At 46.4% G+C, this 16,155-nt stretch overlaps 1 protein-coding gene across 2 annotated transcripts in view; it reads right to left on the bottom strand.

The window, feature by feature from the left end:
- The window catches only part of UTP14A (UTP14A small subunit processome component), a 458,135-nt gene that overhangs the window by 370,787 nt on the left and 71,193 nt on the right, over positions 1 to 16,155 (bottom strand). For both annotated transcript variants that reach the window (XM_085607771.1, XM_085607772.1), the window contains one exon: positions 4,912 to 4,982. In XM_085607771.1, the coding sequence (XP_085463897.1) occupies positions 4,912 to 4,982 (71 nt within the window). The remainder of the gene's footprint in view (positions 1 to 4,911; positions 4,983 to 16,155) is intronic.

Genomic DNA, 16,155 nt, shown 5'->3' with positions numbered 1-16,155 from the left:
TAAAATACCCACAAGAACCCCGATAATTCCAGTATTTATGGACATTAACCTTAAAAGGACAGATCATCAAGCCACACTAAGGCCATTGTTATATTGGGTTAGATTATGGACAACCCCTGAGTTGTGTGACTACAAGAGTGGACTGATGGAAATAATTTGAATTGATGAGTACAAAAACATTGCATGGTTAAAATATATTTCCCAGTGGTTTACCAGGTTAGGGTTCTCACATTTTTGGGAAGAACCCCAGAATATGTCACCATCTTCTAAGAAACTTGTGAAATTTGCTTTCTGGACATATATTAAGGACAAATTATTTTCTAGTTCCTCATTAGGTACATTGACCCAGAGATTTTTGATTACAAAGGATACTCCTGTATTCGAACATTTTATGGATGATATAAGACCTCCCCTAGCAAAAACATTATATTTGAAATTTAGATATGGGATTTTACAGATTTCTGTAAATACTAGTAGTTGGGGGGGTAATAATGTTAGTGGGTTGTGTACCCTTTGTTCCCAAAAAGCAAAAGAAGATGATGCTCACCTTCTGTTTTTCTGTCCAGTTTATAAAAAACTAAGGGATCGCTGGATTAAACCCTTATGTAAAAATATGGGGACCGGGTCCTTTAAAGAGGCAGAACGCATACTTAAGTCAAACACCTCGCAACCAATAGTGTTTAGTATAAGTAGATTCCTATTCAATGTGTACCTTATAAAGGAATCAGTTAGGTTGCAAACTGTAATGCATACAGGCTGGTGTACCATTTCCTGGCCTGACAGCTACCAAGAATTTTATTTATTCCCCCTTTTTTAGCATGTATTTAGGAATGGTTTTAAAATATAATCTGGCTTTTAAATTAATTTATAATGTATGTCTATTTTTAAAATTTATAAGCATAGCTGGGATATGATCAATTGTGGTTTGACCTTCGTACGTATTATCTTGAAGACTGGGACTGTATATTTGTATATGTAATTGGAAATGTTTATGTATGTCTGCTTTTATGACAATAGAAGTCGAAATAAAGCTTAGAAAATGAAACAAGCATTTGCAATGCAACAGGTCTCGCATTTACTGGAGTTGGAGCTATTGGCATAGTAAATCACAATGCCTTTTATTTATGTTTTGTTTTTTGAAACATAAATACAACGCATTGTTATTTACAATGCCAATAGCTTAAACTCTCGAAAATGCGAGACCTATTATTGCATTGCAAATGCTGGTTTTTATTGGACATGAAACATTTTGAGTGTAAGTTCCGACGTTCCCTAGGTACATCTATCTTGGATACATTTGTTGGACCTCGTTCAATCTTGCCCTATATATAACTCCTGAATGTTTGTGTCAGGCATTCATGTGGAGAATTGGAATGCATTTCTCTGAATGAAGTCAATATGTATAGTTGCATGCGCACCACCCATCCTGCCATGCATCACTTTAAGGACCTGGACAATATTGGTACGGAAAATATCTTACGACGGATACAAACAGGAACAAGCTGTAGCCCGGTGACTGACAAGGAGGGAGAGGGAGAAGGAGAAGGGAGGGGTAGTGAGAGTACTCACAGTTGCTCTTTGGAATAGCTGGCGACCCCCTGGGATTATGCATCGCCCATCACCCTTTTGGCTGGCCTGCTGATTTACAATATTTCCATTGTTTACAGCATTAGTACGCAGCAAATAGTGTCTTCTGACTGGGTCAACCAACATAAAGAGCAGTACCGATGAAGAAGGACAACTGGACAAAGTGAGGGGACTAAGGGCTATAGAAATTGAAGACATTCTGTGAGCTTAAAAAACACACTTATGAGTGTATGATTAGCTATTTAAGGAAGTACATCCAATTTTGTAATGCATGCAAATATGAAAAGCACGGCTCCCTTGGTATACAGAGCGTCGCTGCTTCTGCAACATAACAAACTTAAAGTAGCATCTCCAGCAGCTCTGCCTGAAGCAGCCATTACGAGGGCAGCACAGCACCCCCGCCCCCTCACACACATCGCACTTGCAGCATGTTGGTTCTAAACAAAAACGAAAATAAAAGGAGTGCGAGAGATGCTCCAGCAACTCTGTATGACGCGAATTAATCACGTGAGACAATTAATGGGGGGGGGGGGGGGGGTAGCGTGGATAGGGAACTTCATGCGAGCTTTGCAGGTTTTTTTTAAGCAAATTTGCACCCGGACTCATAGGAAATGTGAAATGTACACATTAGTGGTCGTGAAAAGCACTGTAGGCCACAGAATTGCAGATGACCAGCTGTGGGGTAATGAGAGAGTGCACCTGCACTCACCGAGCAGCACAGCACCACAGCCCCCTCACACGCTTCGCGCTCGCAGCGTGTTGGTTCTCAGTAGTGCTTGTGTTATGAGAGAAGCCTGCCCGCCCTGTGCTTCTCTTGCAGAGTCTGGAGAGCAAGCAAACTGTGCTGAGCCGGATCAAGAAGTGCGTGAAGGCGGGACACATCTCTGGGCTGGGTGAGTACTGAGAGAAAGTTCCTGAAGCAGCGTAAGAGGGAGCAAGGGGATGGGGAGACATGGAAAGTTATGCCGGAGAGAGACGACAGGAATGAGCTGCTAGAAGCAAAATAGAGTGGAGAGACTGAGGAGTAACGTAGAAGGAGAGAGGTGGAGACTGCAAGTGGATGAGAGAAGGATAGAAAGAAAAGGGACAGTTAGCACCAAGGTGGAGATGAAGGTGAGAGAGGGGAAGGAAGCGGATGCCTCGAAGGACGGTGGGGTCAGGGTGACGAGAAAGGAGCATAGTATTGCAAACAAGTGCGCGCGCTGAAGGGAAAGACGCAGGGATAGGAAAGGAGATAAGTGGAAGTGGGATAAGGGAGGGGGTGGCAAATGGCGTATACATTTCGCGGGCGCTTTGATGTTCGCAGTGGCCGCGCGGCTCACTGAGAACATCAAAGCGCCAGCGAAATGTACACGCAGGCTGCCAAATGGTGCGCGCGCTGTGTGAAACTGATCGCAATCGCGATCACCGTGCGGCCCGCGAAAGTGAAAGCAAACAAGTGCTTTCAGGCCTCCAAATGGTGCGCGCGCCCGGCGCACATGCACTGTATTTGGAGGCCTGAAAGCACTCGTTTGCACTTCCAAAACTCGCTTACTATAAGTCTCGCCAGAGCAGCGCTAAAGCGCTGTCTCAGACGAGACCTAAAAATGAATACTAAGTATATATGCATAGGTCACACTGCTATAAACAAATAAAATACACTTTGCAACAAGCAAGTTAAAAAATAAATATAGCATGCATTGTACGTTTCCAGGCATTTGCGATTAGACAGAGAAAGTAAGTGTTGAAAACTCGGCTCTAATTGAAAATAGTTCTTCAGATGTACCATACTTGCTAGTTAGAGTGAAACCATTCTCTCATTAAATCAAGTTCTAATTATTCTTTATGTATATCTGGCAAAGTAGCCGGTGCTCTGCCTCTGCAACCACTGTAATTACAGATCGAATTTATCTATAAATTTCGGGAAAATTAACAAGAGATGACGGCTAAAGATACACATCCACCTAGAAGTAGATGACGGGCTTAATTCTTACTGTGCTTTGGGTGTGGATTGCTCCTTCACCAAGGCAAAAACACAGCTTTCATAATTCTCTGGTTCAAAGATCAGACAGGAAAATTTGTTTAAAATCCCTTTAAATTATCACATTTAATGATTAAACATACATGCATGTAATCAAACAATGGTAAATGTCTAGAGTTCACATACGGAATCTGAGCACTCAAAATCTATTTACTCCACTAGATTAGAATGCAAGAGAGGAAAGTGCTTAAATCCTATACTGATCTAGTCTCACATAAAAGATAGTTATTTGCTAAAAGTTAAAGACCCCTTGAACGCCCCGGCGGGTGCTCACATCTAATGACTAAGTAGAGAAGCGGAATCCAAAGTTTCTATTTTTTTAAAAAATATCAGGGCTTCCTTCACTTTTCGGTGTAAAGACATGCATGATTAAGGAAACATGGTAGCACTATGACAAGTGCGACACTTCAAAAACTTAAAATACCCGTCTATCTAGTGCCCAAACCCGGGTCCTACTGCTGTCTAAAGATACTCTTAAATGCCAACAGTCCATTTGTACGACAGTTAAAGTCCATTGTTTAGTGAAAAGCACTGTACATATTCATGTTTATCTGGTTCCAAATGGCGACAATAAATCAATAGGACAGAAAATGTATTAAAAAAAATACGGGGTCCTTCGAACGATATACACTGATGTATTACACATGCAATACAACAAATATAATATTGCAGAAGCAACCTCAATTAACTTTTACAACCTCACAAACCACAACAGAAAGATCTAACTAGAGCTAGGTGGGCACTGAAAGTCTACAAATACGAGTCCTTCAACAATCCATTCCTCGCACTGTAAGATATGTTTACGATTGCAATTCTAATAATTAAGGTGAGACACCACTACAAAAAAAACAAAAATTGTAAAAAGCTTGCTTGAGCTCTCCTGTTAGAGGAGTTGTGCAATAGTATCAATTAGGAAAAAGACAGAAACTACTTTCTAACATTAGGAATAAAAGATTACGTTAATAGAAATTACATTATTTTTTCTTCTTCCACACTTATCTAAATGTCATTGACTTTCCTCAGTGGAGCAATTCACACATACACATTTTTTACCCTCACACGCATGACCACTCTACATATTATTCCACAATACAAGGGCAGCATGCTGTAGAGAACAATGCAGGGTTTGGCGGACGCGGATTTTGCTTAAGTAAATGATTCAAAATCTGAGGTGTCCCTCGACACTCGCAACTAGGCAATTAACTTGAACAAATCTAGATTATGGAGTAAAGCACTTTACCCCTAGTATGACGTTTAGATTTTCTTTTCTACCGCATGCAGCAATATTATGTATAAATAAATACCTTTTCTTTCCATCGAGTGAGCTAATGGCCTCCAGGAGTTTGCGATGCTTCCTCTCATCATCACTGCCCCCCTGTAGAGGACAGAAATGTACCACGTGAGCAAGGGAGAACGGCAAATAAGGCCGAAAAATCACATTTCTGGCTCCAGTAATGTTCAAAGTAAAGTTATTTTGAAATCGTTTTTGTGAGCAAATTGTTTCATTTTCACATTGCAGGAGTTTATGTAGCCCAGGAGCAACAAGATCCCCCAAAACCAAGATGCACAGGAGAAGGAAAATCCAAAAACAGCACCAGCTGGTTGACAGAGTTGAAACTGAGGGTCTTCAACAGGTCTGCACTGTCCCGACCCTTTCTTAACCTGTTAGGCGCCCGTGTCGCCCTCCTCCCTGGTACAAGACCAAACAATAGCTAGTCTGCCTTCAGACTCCTAGGCATGGAGTTAGATAGAAAAGGTCACCACAATTACATAACGGTGCTATCTTCCTAGCTTGCATGTTCCACTGATTTTGACTTTTAAAATCATAGGTGAGACACCAGTTATCAGTGGGAAATAGTGTAGTCATTGGTCTTAGGAAGTGTCCTGACATTTGACAATTTTCAAACATGACTGGTATAATTCAAGATAAAGGACTTCAAGTATTAGAATTCATTGGAGGCTCCAAAGTGGGTGTGTGAGCCCAATACTACATCTGTCTCACACAGGATCCTTTCAACATCTTTGTTCCCAGAAGGTGATAGTACTTTCTGATTTTCTTCATAGATCCAAATTGTAACTTTTGCTAATACCTACCTGTAAATCAACAACATTCTCTTCTTTGAAGTTAAAACACTGACTGGATTTTGAAGTTAGTGAGCATTATTTCATTATTTACTACCATATTGAATTGACGTTTATAACTCTTTTCACATCCTAGACCTAGAACAAGTCTTTTTTTTTTTTAAATTCTTTTTATTGGCAGTAAGCAAAGTAGGATCATCATACATATATTGTTTCAGAAAACATCAGTAGCTGTGTGATCACACCGCCAGGGGACCCTTAGTACAGTTCTTATAATGATGGAGCGGCAGTTTGCAGGCTTCTTACATAAGCACTTCTATTTTGTACTAACCTAGCCCTCATCGCATATGTGCTACTCTTCCATCTTCTTACTCCTTTTTTTTTTGTAATACTAAATGAAACATTTAAACATGTTGGTGCTATTGACAGCATCTGGCGGTTACGACATCCTCCCTCCCATTATATTCCTGTGTCTATGATTAAGTGTAGAGAGAGGTCTTCACATGTTACTAAATGATGCAATGGGTGCTTAAGTGAAGAGTGAATTAGTGAAAAAGGCATATTAATCCATGAAATCTCAGAGGCAGCGGCATGTGAGCTAGCTAGTGGCCAACACCCTGGTGCATGTGGTGGGCTAGAAAATGTTTCCTCAGTGATGGAGGGGCCCAAAGTTATGATCATTATGGAACTGCGGGAGAGGGGGGGGGGGGGGGGGGGGGGGGGGTTCGAGCCCACAGAGGAGTCCCTCTGCGTGGGCGTCGGTGTCCTATTCCGTGACCGTTCAGTGTCGCTCCCTCCAGTGTGGTCTGTCCTCTATGTGCTCTCCAGCATGATTCCCCAAGTCTCTAGGTCTCTGTCAGCGTTCCCATATGTACGGACTGCACGTAGACTGAGTTCTTCCGCTACCCCCCCCCCCCCCATTTGCAGAGGTCCGCCATCCATTTCTCCGGGAGGGGGTATGCGGCTAGCTTCCAGTGGATAGCTATGCGGCGTTTCACCAACACCAGTCCCAGCATGTTGAATTTATGCTGCATGCGGGTTGTGGCCTTGGGGACTGGTAGCACGCCCAGCAGGCAGTGTTTGACTAAGCTCAATTGTGAGCTTCGTTGCCCTTCACAACTTATCCATCACTATGCTCCAGTAAGAGCGGATCATGGGACAATCCCAGGTCAAATGAACTAAGTGGTCCGGGGAGGCACCACATCTCAGGCATTTGGTGAGTGCGAAGGGTCAAACTGAGATAAGCGCAGAGGAGTTAGGTAGGTTCGGTGGAGATAGTTGAACTGTGTAAGCTTAACTCGGGCATTGCTCGAGATGTCTTGAACCTGTGCGAATGTGCGTTTCCACTCCCCCTCTGTTAATGGCGCAGGTTGGTCCTTCTCCCACCTGTCCCGTGTCTCTGTTAAATTAAGTCTACGATCTGTTTTCAGGGCCCTGTATAACCGAGATATTAAACCCCAGAAGGAGCCTGGATCTAGGATTGTGCATAGAGTGCTCAATTCTCTGGCTCAGTCAGGAATGCAGTCCAGATATCGCTGATCGTGCGTGTTATCTTTGCATACTGGAGGAAGTGGCCTTCCGGAACCCTATAATGTTCTTTTGCAACCTCAAAGGATAGGAAGGTGTCGTTGAGGTAAAGGTTCCATGCCGAAGTGCAGCCACCTTCATACCTACTCAATCAAATACCCACCTGGCCTCTCAAAAAAGGCGGCCAAAGACTTTAAACATAGGCAGCTAAAATCGAACCCAGAAACACCAATTGCTGATATCTATTTTTCTAATAACACTGGACGCACAACTAACGACATCATTTTCTACACCAAAAGAAGAGCACAATGGAGGAAGGCCTTTCTCACACTACTCGCGACTGCATCCACCAAAAAAACTGCACACGGTCTCACAATACACATCACTCCTTCCCCATTCTTCTTAGCGAATGCCACTATCACCATCTATCATAATGGTATCATCCTCATGCAGGCGTCAGACCATAATCTTCACATTCTGGATAACATCTTCCCGATCATCAAAGCAAAAGTGGCAAGCCCCTACCCCACCTCACCAACCAATCATTCCCCCAACTATAGGACTGACCCCCAATCTGAGTCCGCACATGGACCTCCCCTAGCGTTATCCCACAACAATAAACCTCCCAGTCCTGGCATAGCCAACACCCCATTAAGCAACCTACATAATTCTTATTCGGCCCCCAACTCCATCTCAATTTCTCCTATACCCACCTCGCCGTATATTGGCGCTATCTCACCCCCAGCCTACACATGTGTCCCTTCGTCTACCACTAACACTCCCTATCTCTTAAATTACATCCTCTCCCATCCTACTTACAGTACTCCCCTCTCCACTCCCATCACCATACCCAACACCCTCGTGGATATACGAGACCTCATGGCTCCCCCTTCTCCCTGCACCAAACCCTTCATGACCTGATTCTGCAATCACACAAGCCACAAACTAAATACATTCATCAGCCAACCACTGGCCCCTTGTCTCAGTCGCCCCCCAGTTGGAAAACAGTACCTTACCCCAAAGCCCCATCACGTCCCAACAGGAAAGCATCCACCCTATCTGAGAAAGACCTTACCTCCCTACTACACTCCTACATACCCTCACCGCCTCCCTTGGAACCCATGCAGACAGACGACCGGCAAAAATTGTCCTTTATCCAACCCATCCAACCCAATACCTCTAGAGTCCCGAAACGACTTACGCCTAGAGGTATTGTTGAAAACAACCTCAAGAGGGTACCCATCCTCCACAACCATAACACTACTCCCTCTATAACCCAGCTCAAATGTATCCTACTAAATTGTAGATCTGCATCGCGTCATGCCACGGATATAGCTGACCTCATATTAACTACAGAACCCGATCTCATAATTCTGACTGAAACCTGGCTAAACAATTCTTCCACGCCCCTCTTAGACATACTAGTCCCCCCCAACTACTACATCACAAGACTTGACAGACTAGATAGGCCTGGGGGAGGCATTGCCTGCATCTATAAGAACTGCCTCTCGGTGAACCGCATCAACTCACCGGTGCTCTCTTCATGTGAGTACCTTTGCCTAGACATCAAGAACAACAACAAGCCTCTATGCTCTCTTCATTCTTTTTACCACCCTCCTGGGAACAATCCCATTTTCATCGAACAAATAATGGATATCATAGCCGCAAATGTCGGGCAACAAAATACGCAAATCTTCCTGGGGGACTTCAACCTCCACTGGAATGATCCAGAAGACTCTGAGGTCAATAGCCTCAAAGCTTTTCTGTCAGACCTTAATCTGGCCCAAATATGTGATGGCCCTACCCACGATAAGGGTTCCATCCTCGACCTAGTAATTGCCAAAACAGACTCTACCCAGCTAGATTCGATCCTCCCCTGCGATTGGTCTGACCATCACATAATCACTTTCCACATCAACAAGGAAGTCAAGCCACTCTCTATCCAACCAATGAGAACGAAAATTTGGAAGGGGAATCTAGAAAACATCACCCCTGCCTCTCTCACAACCGCTAGTCACACCCTTACACTCCCACTGGAGGGCCAAAATGATGTACATGTTCTAACCAACCACTACTTCAACTCGATGAGTCAGGTACTAGATAACCTAGCCCCACTACAACTGAAAAGAACCACCGCAAAAGGATCAAACCCCTGGTATGATGGTAGGCTAAATGAAGACAGAAGATATCTAAGAACAGTTGAAAGACAATGGAGAGCTGTTCCATCTGCTGCCCACCTCAAATTGCTAAGAAGTAAAAGAAACTCCTACTATAGAAAGATTAGACGATCGAAAGCTGACTTCATTCGTCAACAATTGGACCAAGCCAAGAATCGTCCCAAAAGACTATTCGAAATAATCAAAGCCCAATCCAAGGGCCTGTCCCACTCCCCCCAAGCTGATCCTGACACACTGCCCAATTGTGAGGATCTTGCATCATTTTTCTCAACTAAGACTGAAAACTTAAAAACAGTCCTACTTAATGATCTTTTATCACATACTGGCCCACAAAGGAGTGGTGCTCCGTCCACACCTAGCATCCCGATAATATCCCCTCTAAAGCCCGCTCTCAAGAACAATGCCTCCTGGACCGACTTCAGCTGCTACAATGAAGAAACTATTTTAAATATGATCCCAGCACTGAATCCTTCCAATCACTTCACAGACCCTCTCCCAGCAACCCATTTAAAAACCTTCATGCCATTGCTATTACCCCTATGGACCAGGATTATAAACACTTCTCTTTCACAAGGAACCATCCCAGACATCCTCAAGGTGGGTCAGATATCCCCCATCCTAAAGAAACCCTCGGCGGACCCAGCTGACCTGAGTAACTATCGCCCAATTTCCAACATCTCGACCCTCGCCAAACTACTAGAAAAATGTGTTCACGTGCAGCTTAGTAATCACATAGACCACTTCAACTTTCTAGACCAATTTCAATCGGGCTTTCGATCTGGGCACAGCATGGAATCAGCCATGACCCACATAATTGATGACGCGCTGCAAATCTTGGATCAAAACAAAGGATGCCTGCTAATCCTGCTTGACTTATCCTCAGCCTTCGACACAGTCAAACATGACAATCTTCTAGACCTGCTGAAACACAGGATGGGACTATCTGGTACTGTGTTAAACTGGTTCACGTCCTTCCTGCAAAACAGAACACAAAGATTCAAGATCAACCAATCACTCTCCAACCCCTCTCCGGTCACTCTGGGAGTACCCCAGAGTTCATCCCTCTCCCCGACACTCTTCAATATGTTTATGGAACCTCTCACTGAGCTACTCAATTCATCTAACATCCAATATCACATGTATGCCGACGACATTCAACTCTACATTAAGGTCCACTCACTTGATGACATCAAGTCCCTTAATTCAACACTCCTTAAAACACAGATCTGGCTGGCAGAAAATCATCTAAAACTAAACAGTCTAAAAACTGAATTTCTACTAATCGCCCCTCCCAACCAAACGGCCACCATACTTGAATGGATGAAGCACATTACAGCATTCGATGGTCAACCTATCATCATTGACTCAGCTAAATCACTGGGAATAACCTTGGACAATAAATTAAATATGCAGAAGCACATCAGCGCTGCAACCAAAGGAGCTAATTTCCAGATTAACACCTTGAGAAAACTGAAACCCTTCATACCGGCCAGCGACTTTAAACAGGCAGTTCAATCTCTAGTAATTCCCAAAGTGGATTACGGAAGCATGGCTCTCTGCGGCCTACCCAGATCAACGACCGCTCCTTTAAGAGCCACACTCAATACAGCTGCTAGGCTCATCACAGGCTCCAAAAGAAACAGCCACATCTCCCCTGACCTTCGTGCCCTCAACTGGCTTCCTGTTGAGGCCAGAATTCAACTGAAAATCGCTTGTATGACGCATAAGGCCTTGCATCACAAAACACCGAGATACCTAGCGGAGAAATTGGTACTTTCGGGCAGTAACAGATCCACTAGGAGCTCCAGCAATCTTTTACTTAAACCACAACGGTTCTCCAAGAAGAAAACTTACTACCGCTCCTTCTCAGGAATGGATCCCAGGATTTGGAATGCCTTGCCACATGAAACGAGACTTAATCCATCCGCAGCGTTTTTCAAAAACGAAGTGAAATCTATTCTTCTATCCAAATTCACTTGACTCTCGGATATTCCCATGTTAATACATGCTGTTCGCTATGCTCATCTTTATTGTATTAACCTACTATACGTCACCTATATGTTTTTGTTTTTTGTTGTTGTTGATTCTCTGTACTGTAAAGCGCTCTGATACCTGCAAGGGTCTTGTTCGCGCTATACAAAACTGCTAAAATAAATAAATAAATAAATAAAAAACCAACTGGACACGACCATTACCGATTGGATATGGCAGAAACTGGGAAGCCACTTCAGGGGGAGAGCAAGGGCATAAGTGGCCCTCCGCAGCACAAGGGTGACCCTCCAACTCCCGGGCCCAGGCAGTCTTGGGGGGACCTCGAACCAATTATTAGGTACCTAGGGAGGTCCGTTTTTGGGCACCAGCCAGCGAGTCGCCTTTTTTCCCCGAGTTCGGGCCATCCCCGCACCACTGTGCCGCATATTTGAGAAGACCCGCAATATAGTAGAGGCGCAAATTCGGAAGCCCCAGGCAACTCTGTTGCACGTCCAGCTTTAGGAGATCGAGTTTGACTCTGCGGCCCAAACCAGTAAGACCAGGAGACAGTTCAGAGTGGTGAAGGTGTCACTCTGAATATGGCAGAATGAGTTTTGCAGTGTGTATAGGCAACGGGGAAGCAGCACCATCTTTGCCAGCGCCACCCGTCCCATGACCGAAACGGTAGTCAGTTCCAGAGAAGTATTGACTCTTTCAAGCCTTCAAGGGTTTTCCCCATATTCAAGGCATATTGGGCTTCGGTCGAGTGGGCGGTCTGCATCCCTAAAAAACTCAAGTGGTCATTCTTCCAAGTGAGTGCCAGCAGTGGTAGTTCAGCCGCATCCCGCCAGATCTGCCACTGGAAATGCAACTGGCTTTTTTGTGTTAATTATCAGCCCAAACACCTTCCCAAAGTCAGCCAACAGAGTCATGAGATCCGCTTAAGCAGGGTGGTGCATGTATAATCAATGTGTCGTTCGCACAGCGGAACAAGACATGTGTTTGCTCCCCCACTACTAGGCCCCAGCGTTCCATGTCTCTCCGCAGTCGAATTGCGAGAGGCTCCACTGCGAGTGCAAATAGGACCGGGTACAGGGGGGCAACCCTGCCTTGTGCCCCGTTCGATGGGGATTTGGGTAGAAACCAGCCCACCACAGCACACACTGGCCGTGAGATGCTGGTACATGAGGCGCACCCATGCCACAAAATCCGGACCCAGTCCCATTCCATATAGTACCTCCCATAAGTATTCCAATTGCAAGGTGTCAAAGGCTGTTTCTATGTCTAAGGAGATCACCACGGCCGGTATCTCCAGGCCTGCAATGGAGTGTAGTACGTGTGCGAGTCTACAAAAATTAATTTGTGTGCCCCGACCAGGCATGAATTAGCATTGGTCATCATGCACTAGGTGGGTACCTGCTCTGTTCAGCCTTAATGGCAGAACTTTGGCCAGGATTTTGTTACCCACTCCGAGCATGGAAAGGGGGCGGTAGGAGCGTGGCGAGGTAGGGTCCCTGCCCGGCTTGAGCAGCATTACTATTTGGGTTTCTCTCATGGACATCGGGAGTGTCCCATCTGCTCCAACAGCCTTGGGAGCAGCTGTTCTGCAAACGCCCGGTAGTATTCTACTGGAAGGCCATCAGGCCCATCAGCCCTACCATCTGCCATATCTCGCATTGCCTCTTGGAGGTCTTCATGGGTGATCTGTGCCCTGCTAGTCAGTGAGTCACTGCAGGGGTCCATCCAAGAACCGCGCTATGACTGCCCCTTCAGTCATCTGGCCGCTGCCGTATGCGTCCGCCAGGTGAGTGTGAGTGCGTGTATGTTTGTGTGTGTGTCCCGTCCGACAGGCTAATTTATAGTATAGTAGGGGGTAGGCGCTCTCTTGAGAAGCCACGCTAACAGCTTTCCGGTTTTATCAGCTTCTCTATGTAGGAGCGGTCGGTATTCTTGCTTTAACAGGCAATCCAGCCTGTCCCATATTTCTCCTCGCCGGTGAGCTCTAAGCCGTTACTCACCCACAGTTCCCAAATCGGGGCTTGTGCTCTGTAGAGCTTTCAAGGAATTCTCAGCAGCCACAAGGTCCCTCTCCAGTCGCTGGCTCATCCCACCCACCTTAGACAAACATTCTCCCCGCAGCACCACTTTTAATGCGCTCCCACTCCATGCCCCTGGCGTTTGTGGACAACCAGATACTGTTGAAGAAATTAGTCATTGATATACCGAGCTCTGTTCAGAATATCTCATACTTTCCAAGTGACAATATTAAAATCATCCATCTCTAGACTACACAGTTAAACTGGGACTGTCACAGCCTCTCCGCCACAGCTGTTGCCGCATTAAAAACAAAAAACTGAACTGTCTGTCCCCACCCATCGGGTAAACACATGATAAATGAACCGTGCCTTCCCAATCCGGTCCTAGCATAGTAACACCCACTTAAAGATCAAAACTAAACTGATCTGGCATTTGCCCTGCCAAACGAGCAATATACAAATTAACTTCTAAGACGTTGCGCTAGCCACACACTTTCACAATCAATCAATCACACCACACTCACACTATGCCTATTACTGCGCGAGGCTGCAGGGGAAGTCCTGTCCTTCCACAGACGTGAGTAGCCAGTGTTCCTGTGCCTCCACTGCTACTACATTCACACAATCACTCACGTCTGCAAAACACACGTTCTACATTCTCGACTAACCAGAATAGAGAGAAGGAGAGAATAAGACACAATATCCATGCATAGCCTAGAACTTATAGGAGGAAAGGGCGAGGTAGTGCGGTGAGAGAGGGGGGGGGGGGGAGAAAGCATGCAGAGAAAATGGGTAAAAGAGAAGAGAGGGTAGAAGATTTAGAGAAAGATAATGGAGGGGCGGGATAGGGGTCTGTAGTATAGAGCTGTAGAGAGGAGAGAGTAGGCGTAGAGGAATAAAAGAGCAGAGAGGGGAGAAGAGCACTGGAGCCGATCTGCCAGGGTGCCATGAAACAGTTTAAGTCCACAGTAAGCATTCCCAGCGGGCGTCTGGTGAAAATCTTAAAGGGAGTCTGTTGGACTTGGCCCTTTTTCCCTGAATTTTTTCGTTTTTGTAGTGTTAAGGTGCAGGTGCTCCCTTCACCCAAGATGGCTGCCACAGGCCCCTGCTACTGCAGAGTGGCCTGTTCTAGTAGCACCCTAGCTGCCAGGAGCTGGCTGGAACCCCACAACAATGTTGCGACTCCAGACCGCCTTTTTGTCCCATAGGTAGAGTGGGGAAGCTCCTGGAATGTGCTGGAACCTTCTAGAAGGGAGGTGTGGTTTTTCTTTTGCCGCCTTGGCCAGAGATCACCTGACCTAGGGCTACTTAAGAGAGGGAGGGAAACTTTTGTGGGGAGTTGGCCAGTGGGGTGATGCAGAGCTGGAAGAATCCACCAGGAGTGTAGGCGGTAGGGCCTAGCCAGGGACTTATGCCTCTGAGAGTGACAGGATTTAGGTGCTGCCTCTTAAGTGAGTGAGGGACCCTGTGAAACCCAGAGAAACTCTGCCCAGCCTGACTAGGAAGGACCTAGTCGCCTTCTCCATCCCTACCCCCCTGTAACAGAACCCCTTTAAGGGCGCCAGATACATCTGCGCCAACAAGACTTCATCTAACATCTGAGAACAGAGACTTATATGCGAAGCGCTGAGACTGCGTGTCCAGACTGACCCCTGAAGCCGTATGCAAAGCAGATTGAAGAGCCACCGGGGATCGACCAGGTATTAGCGCTGTGACCCCTGCACTCCCTGACCTGGCCTGGGACCCCCGGCAGCGTGCTCCGCTGAGCGCGGAACCCCCATCCTTAACTTGAGCACCCCCCTGTGACGTGGAAGCCAGCGCACTCACTGCCGCGGCCCGGAGGCCGGAAGAAGTGCCCTGCAGAGTCGCGGGGCCCGTGAGAAGCCCGGGGCCCCGCCGCTGACGTCGCAGCTGTGTGAGAAGGTGCGCGAGGCCTGGGGCCGAGTTCCCCATCGTCGCTGGAGCGGACGCCGTCGGACGCCGAGAACGAGGTACGCCCGGAGGCTGGGATTGTCCCCGGTGCGCCCCCTACTGGTCGGGAGCCACACCGCACCCTCAGCCCGGGTTCCCTCTCCGTGGGAGTTCCCCCTATCAACGCGACCGAGAGACCCCGCCGAGGGATCCCTCCCTGGTGTCCCCCGTGACTGTATTGACGCGTGGTGCCCTACGAACTGCACCGGAGCCGAGAGACTCGCTCCTCCAGTCCCGGGCACTCCCCGCTAAAAGCTCCGTGAGGCGCATTGACTGTCCTACCCCGTATTGAAGTACTCAGTGCCCGTAATTACGAGTAGCACTCTGTTGCTCCTGTGCCATATTGAAGTGCTAAATGTCAGTAATTACGAGTAGCCCTCCGTTATTCATGTGCCCTATTGAAGCGCTACGTGCTATCGATTACGAGTAGCGCTCTGTTATTCATGTGCCCTATTGAAGCGCTACGTGCTGTTGATTACGAGTCGCGCTCTGTTATTCATGTGCCATATCGAAGTGTTACGTGCTATTGATTACGAGTAGCGCTCTGTTATTCATGTGCCATATTGAAGTGCTAAATGTCCTTGTTTACGAGTAGCTCTCTGTGCTAGATGCCCCGTTCTGAGGTCGTCACCGATTAGCGTGCCTAGCGCTATAATCACCCCCCTCAGGCGCTACAGGAAAGTGAAGCGCGCGAGTGCATATACGTGAATGGTGATTATATCTCAGGCAGTACTGATATGTCATGAATTGCAGTGATGGTATGATCAACGTTTATAACTCCTGA

Source organism: Triturus cristatus, chromosome 5_2 (assembly GCF_964204655.1).
Source record: "Triturus cristatus chromosome 5_2, aTriCri1.1, whole genome shotgun sequence".
Classification (NCBI taxonomy): Eukaryota; Metazoa; Chordata; class Amphibia; order Caudata; family Salamandridae; genus Triturus; species Triturus cristatus.
This window is presented reverse-complemented; position numbering and strand designations above follow the sequence as displayed.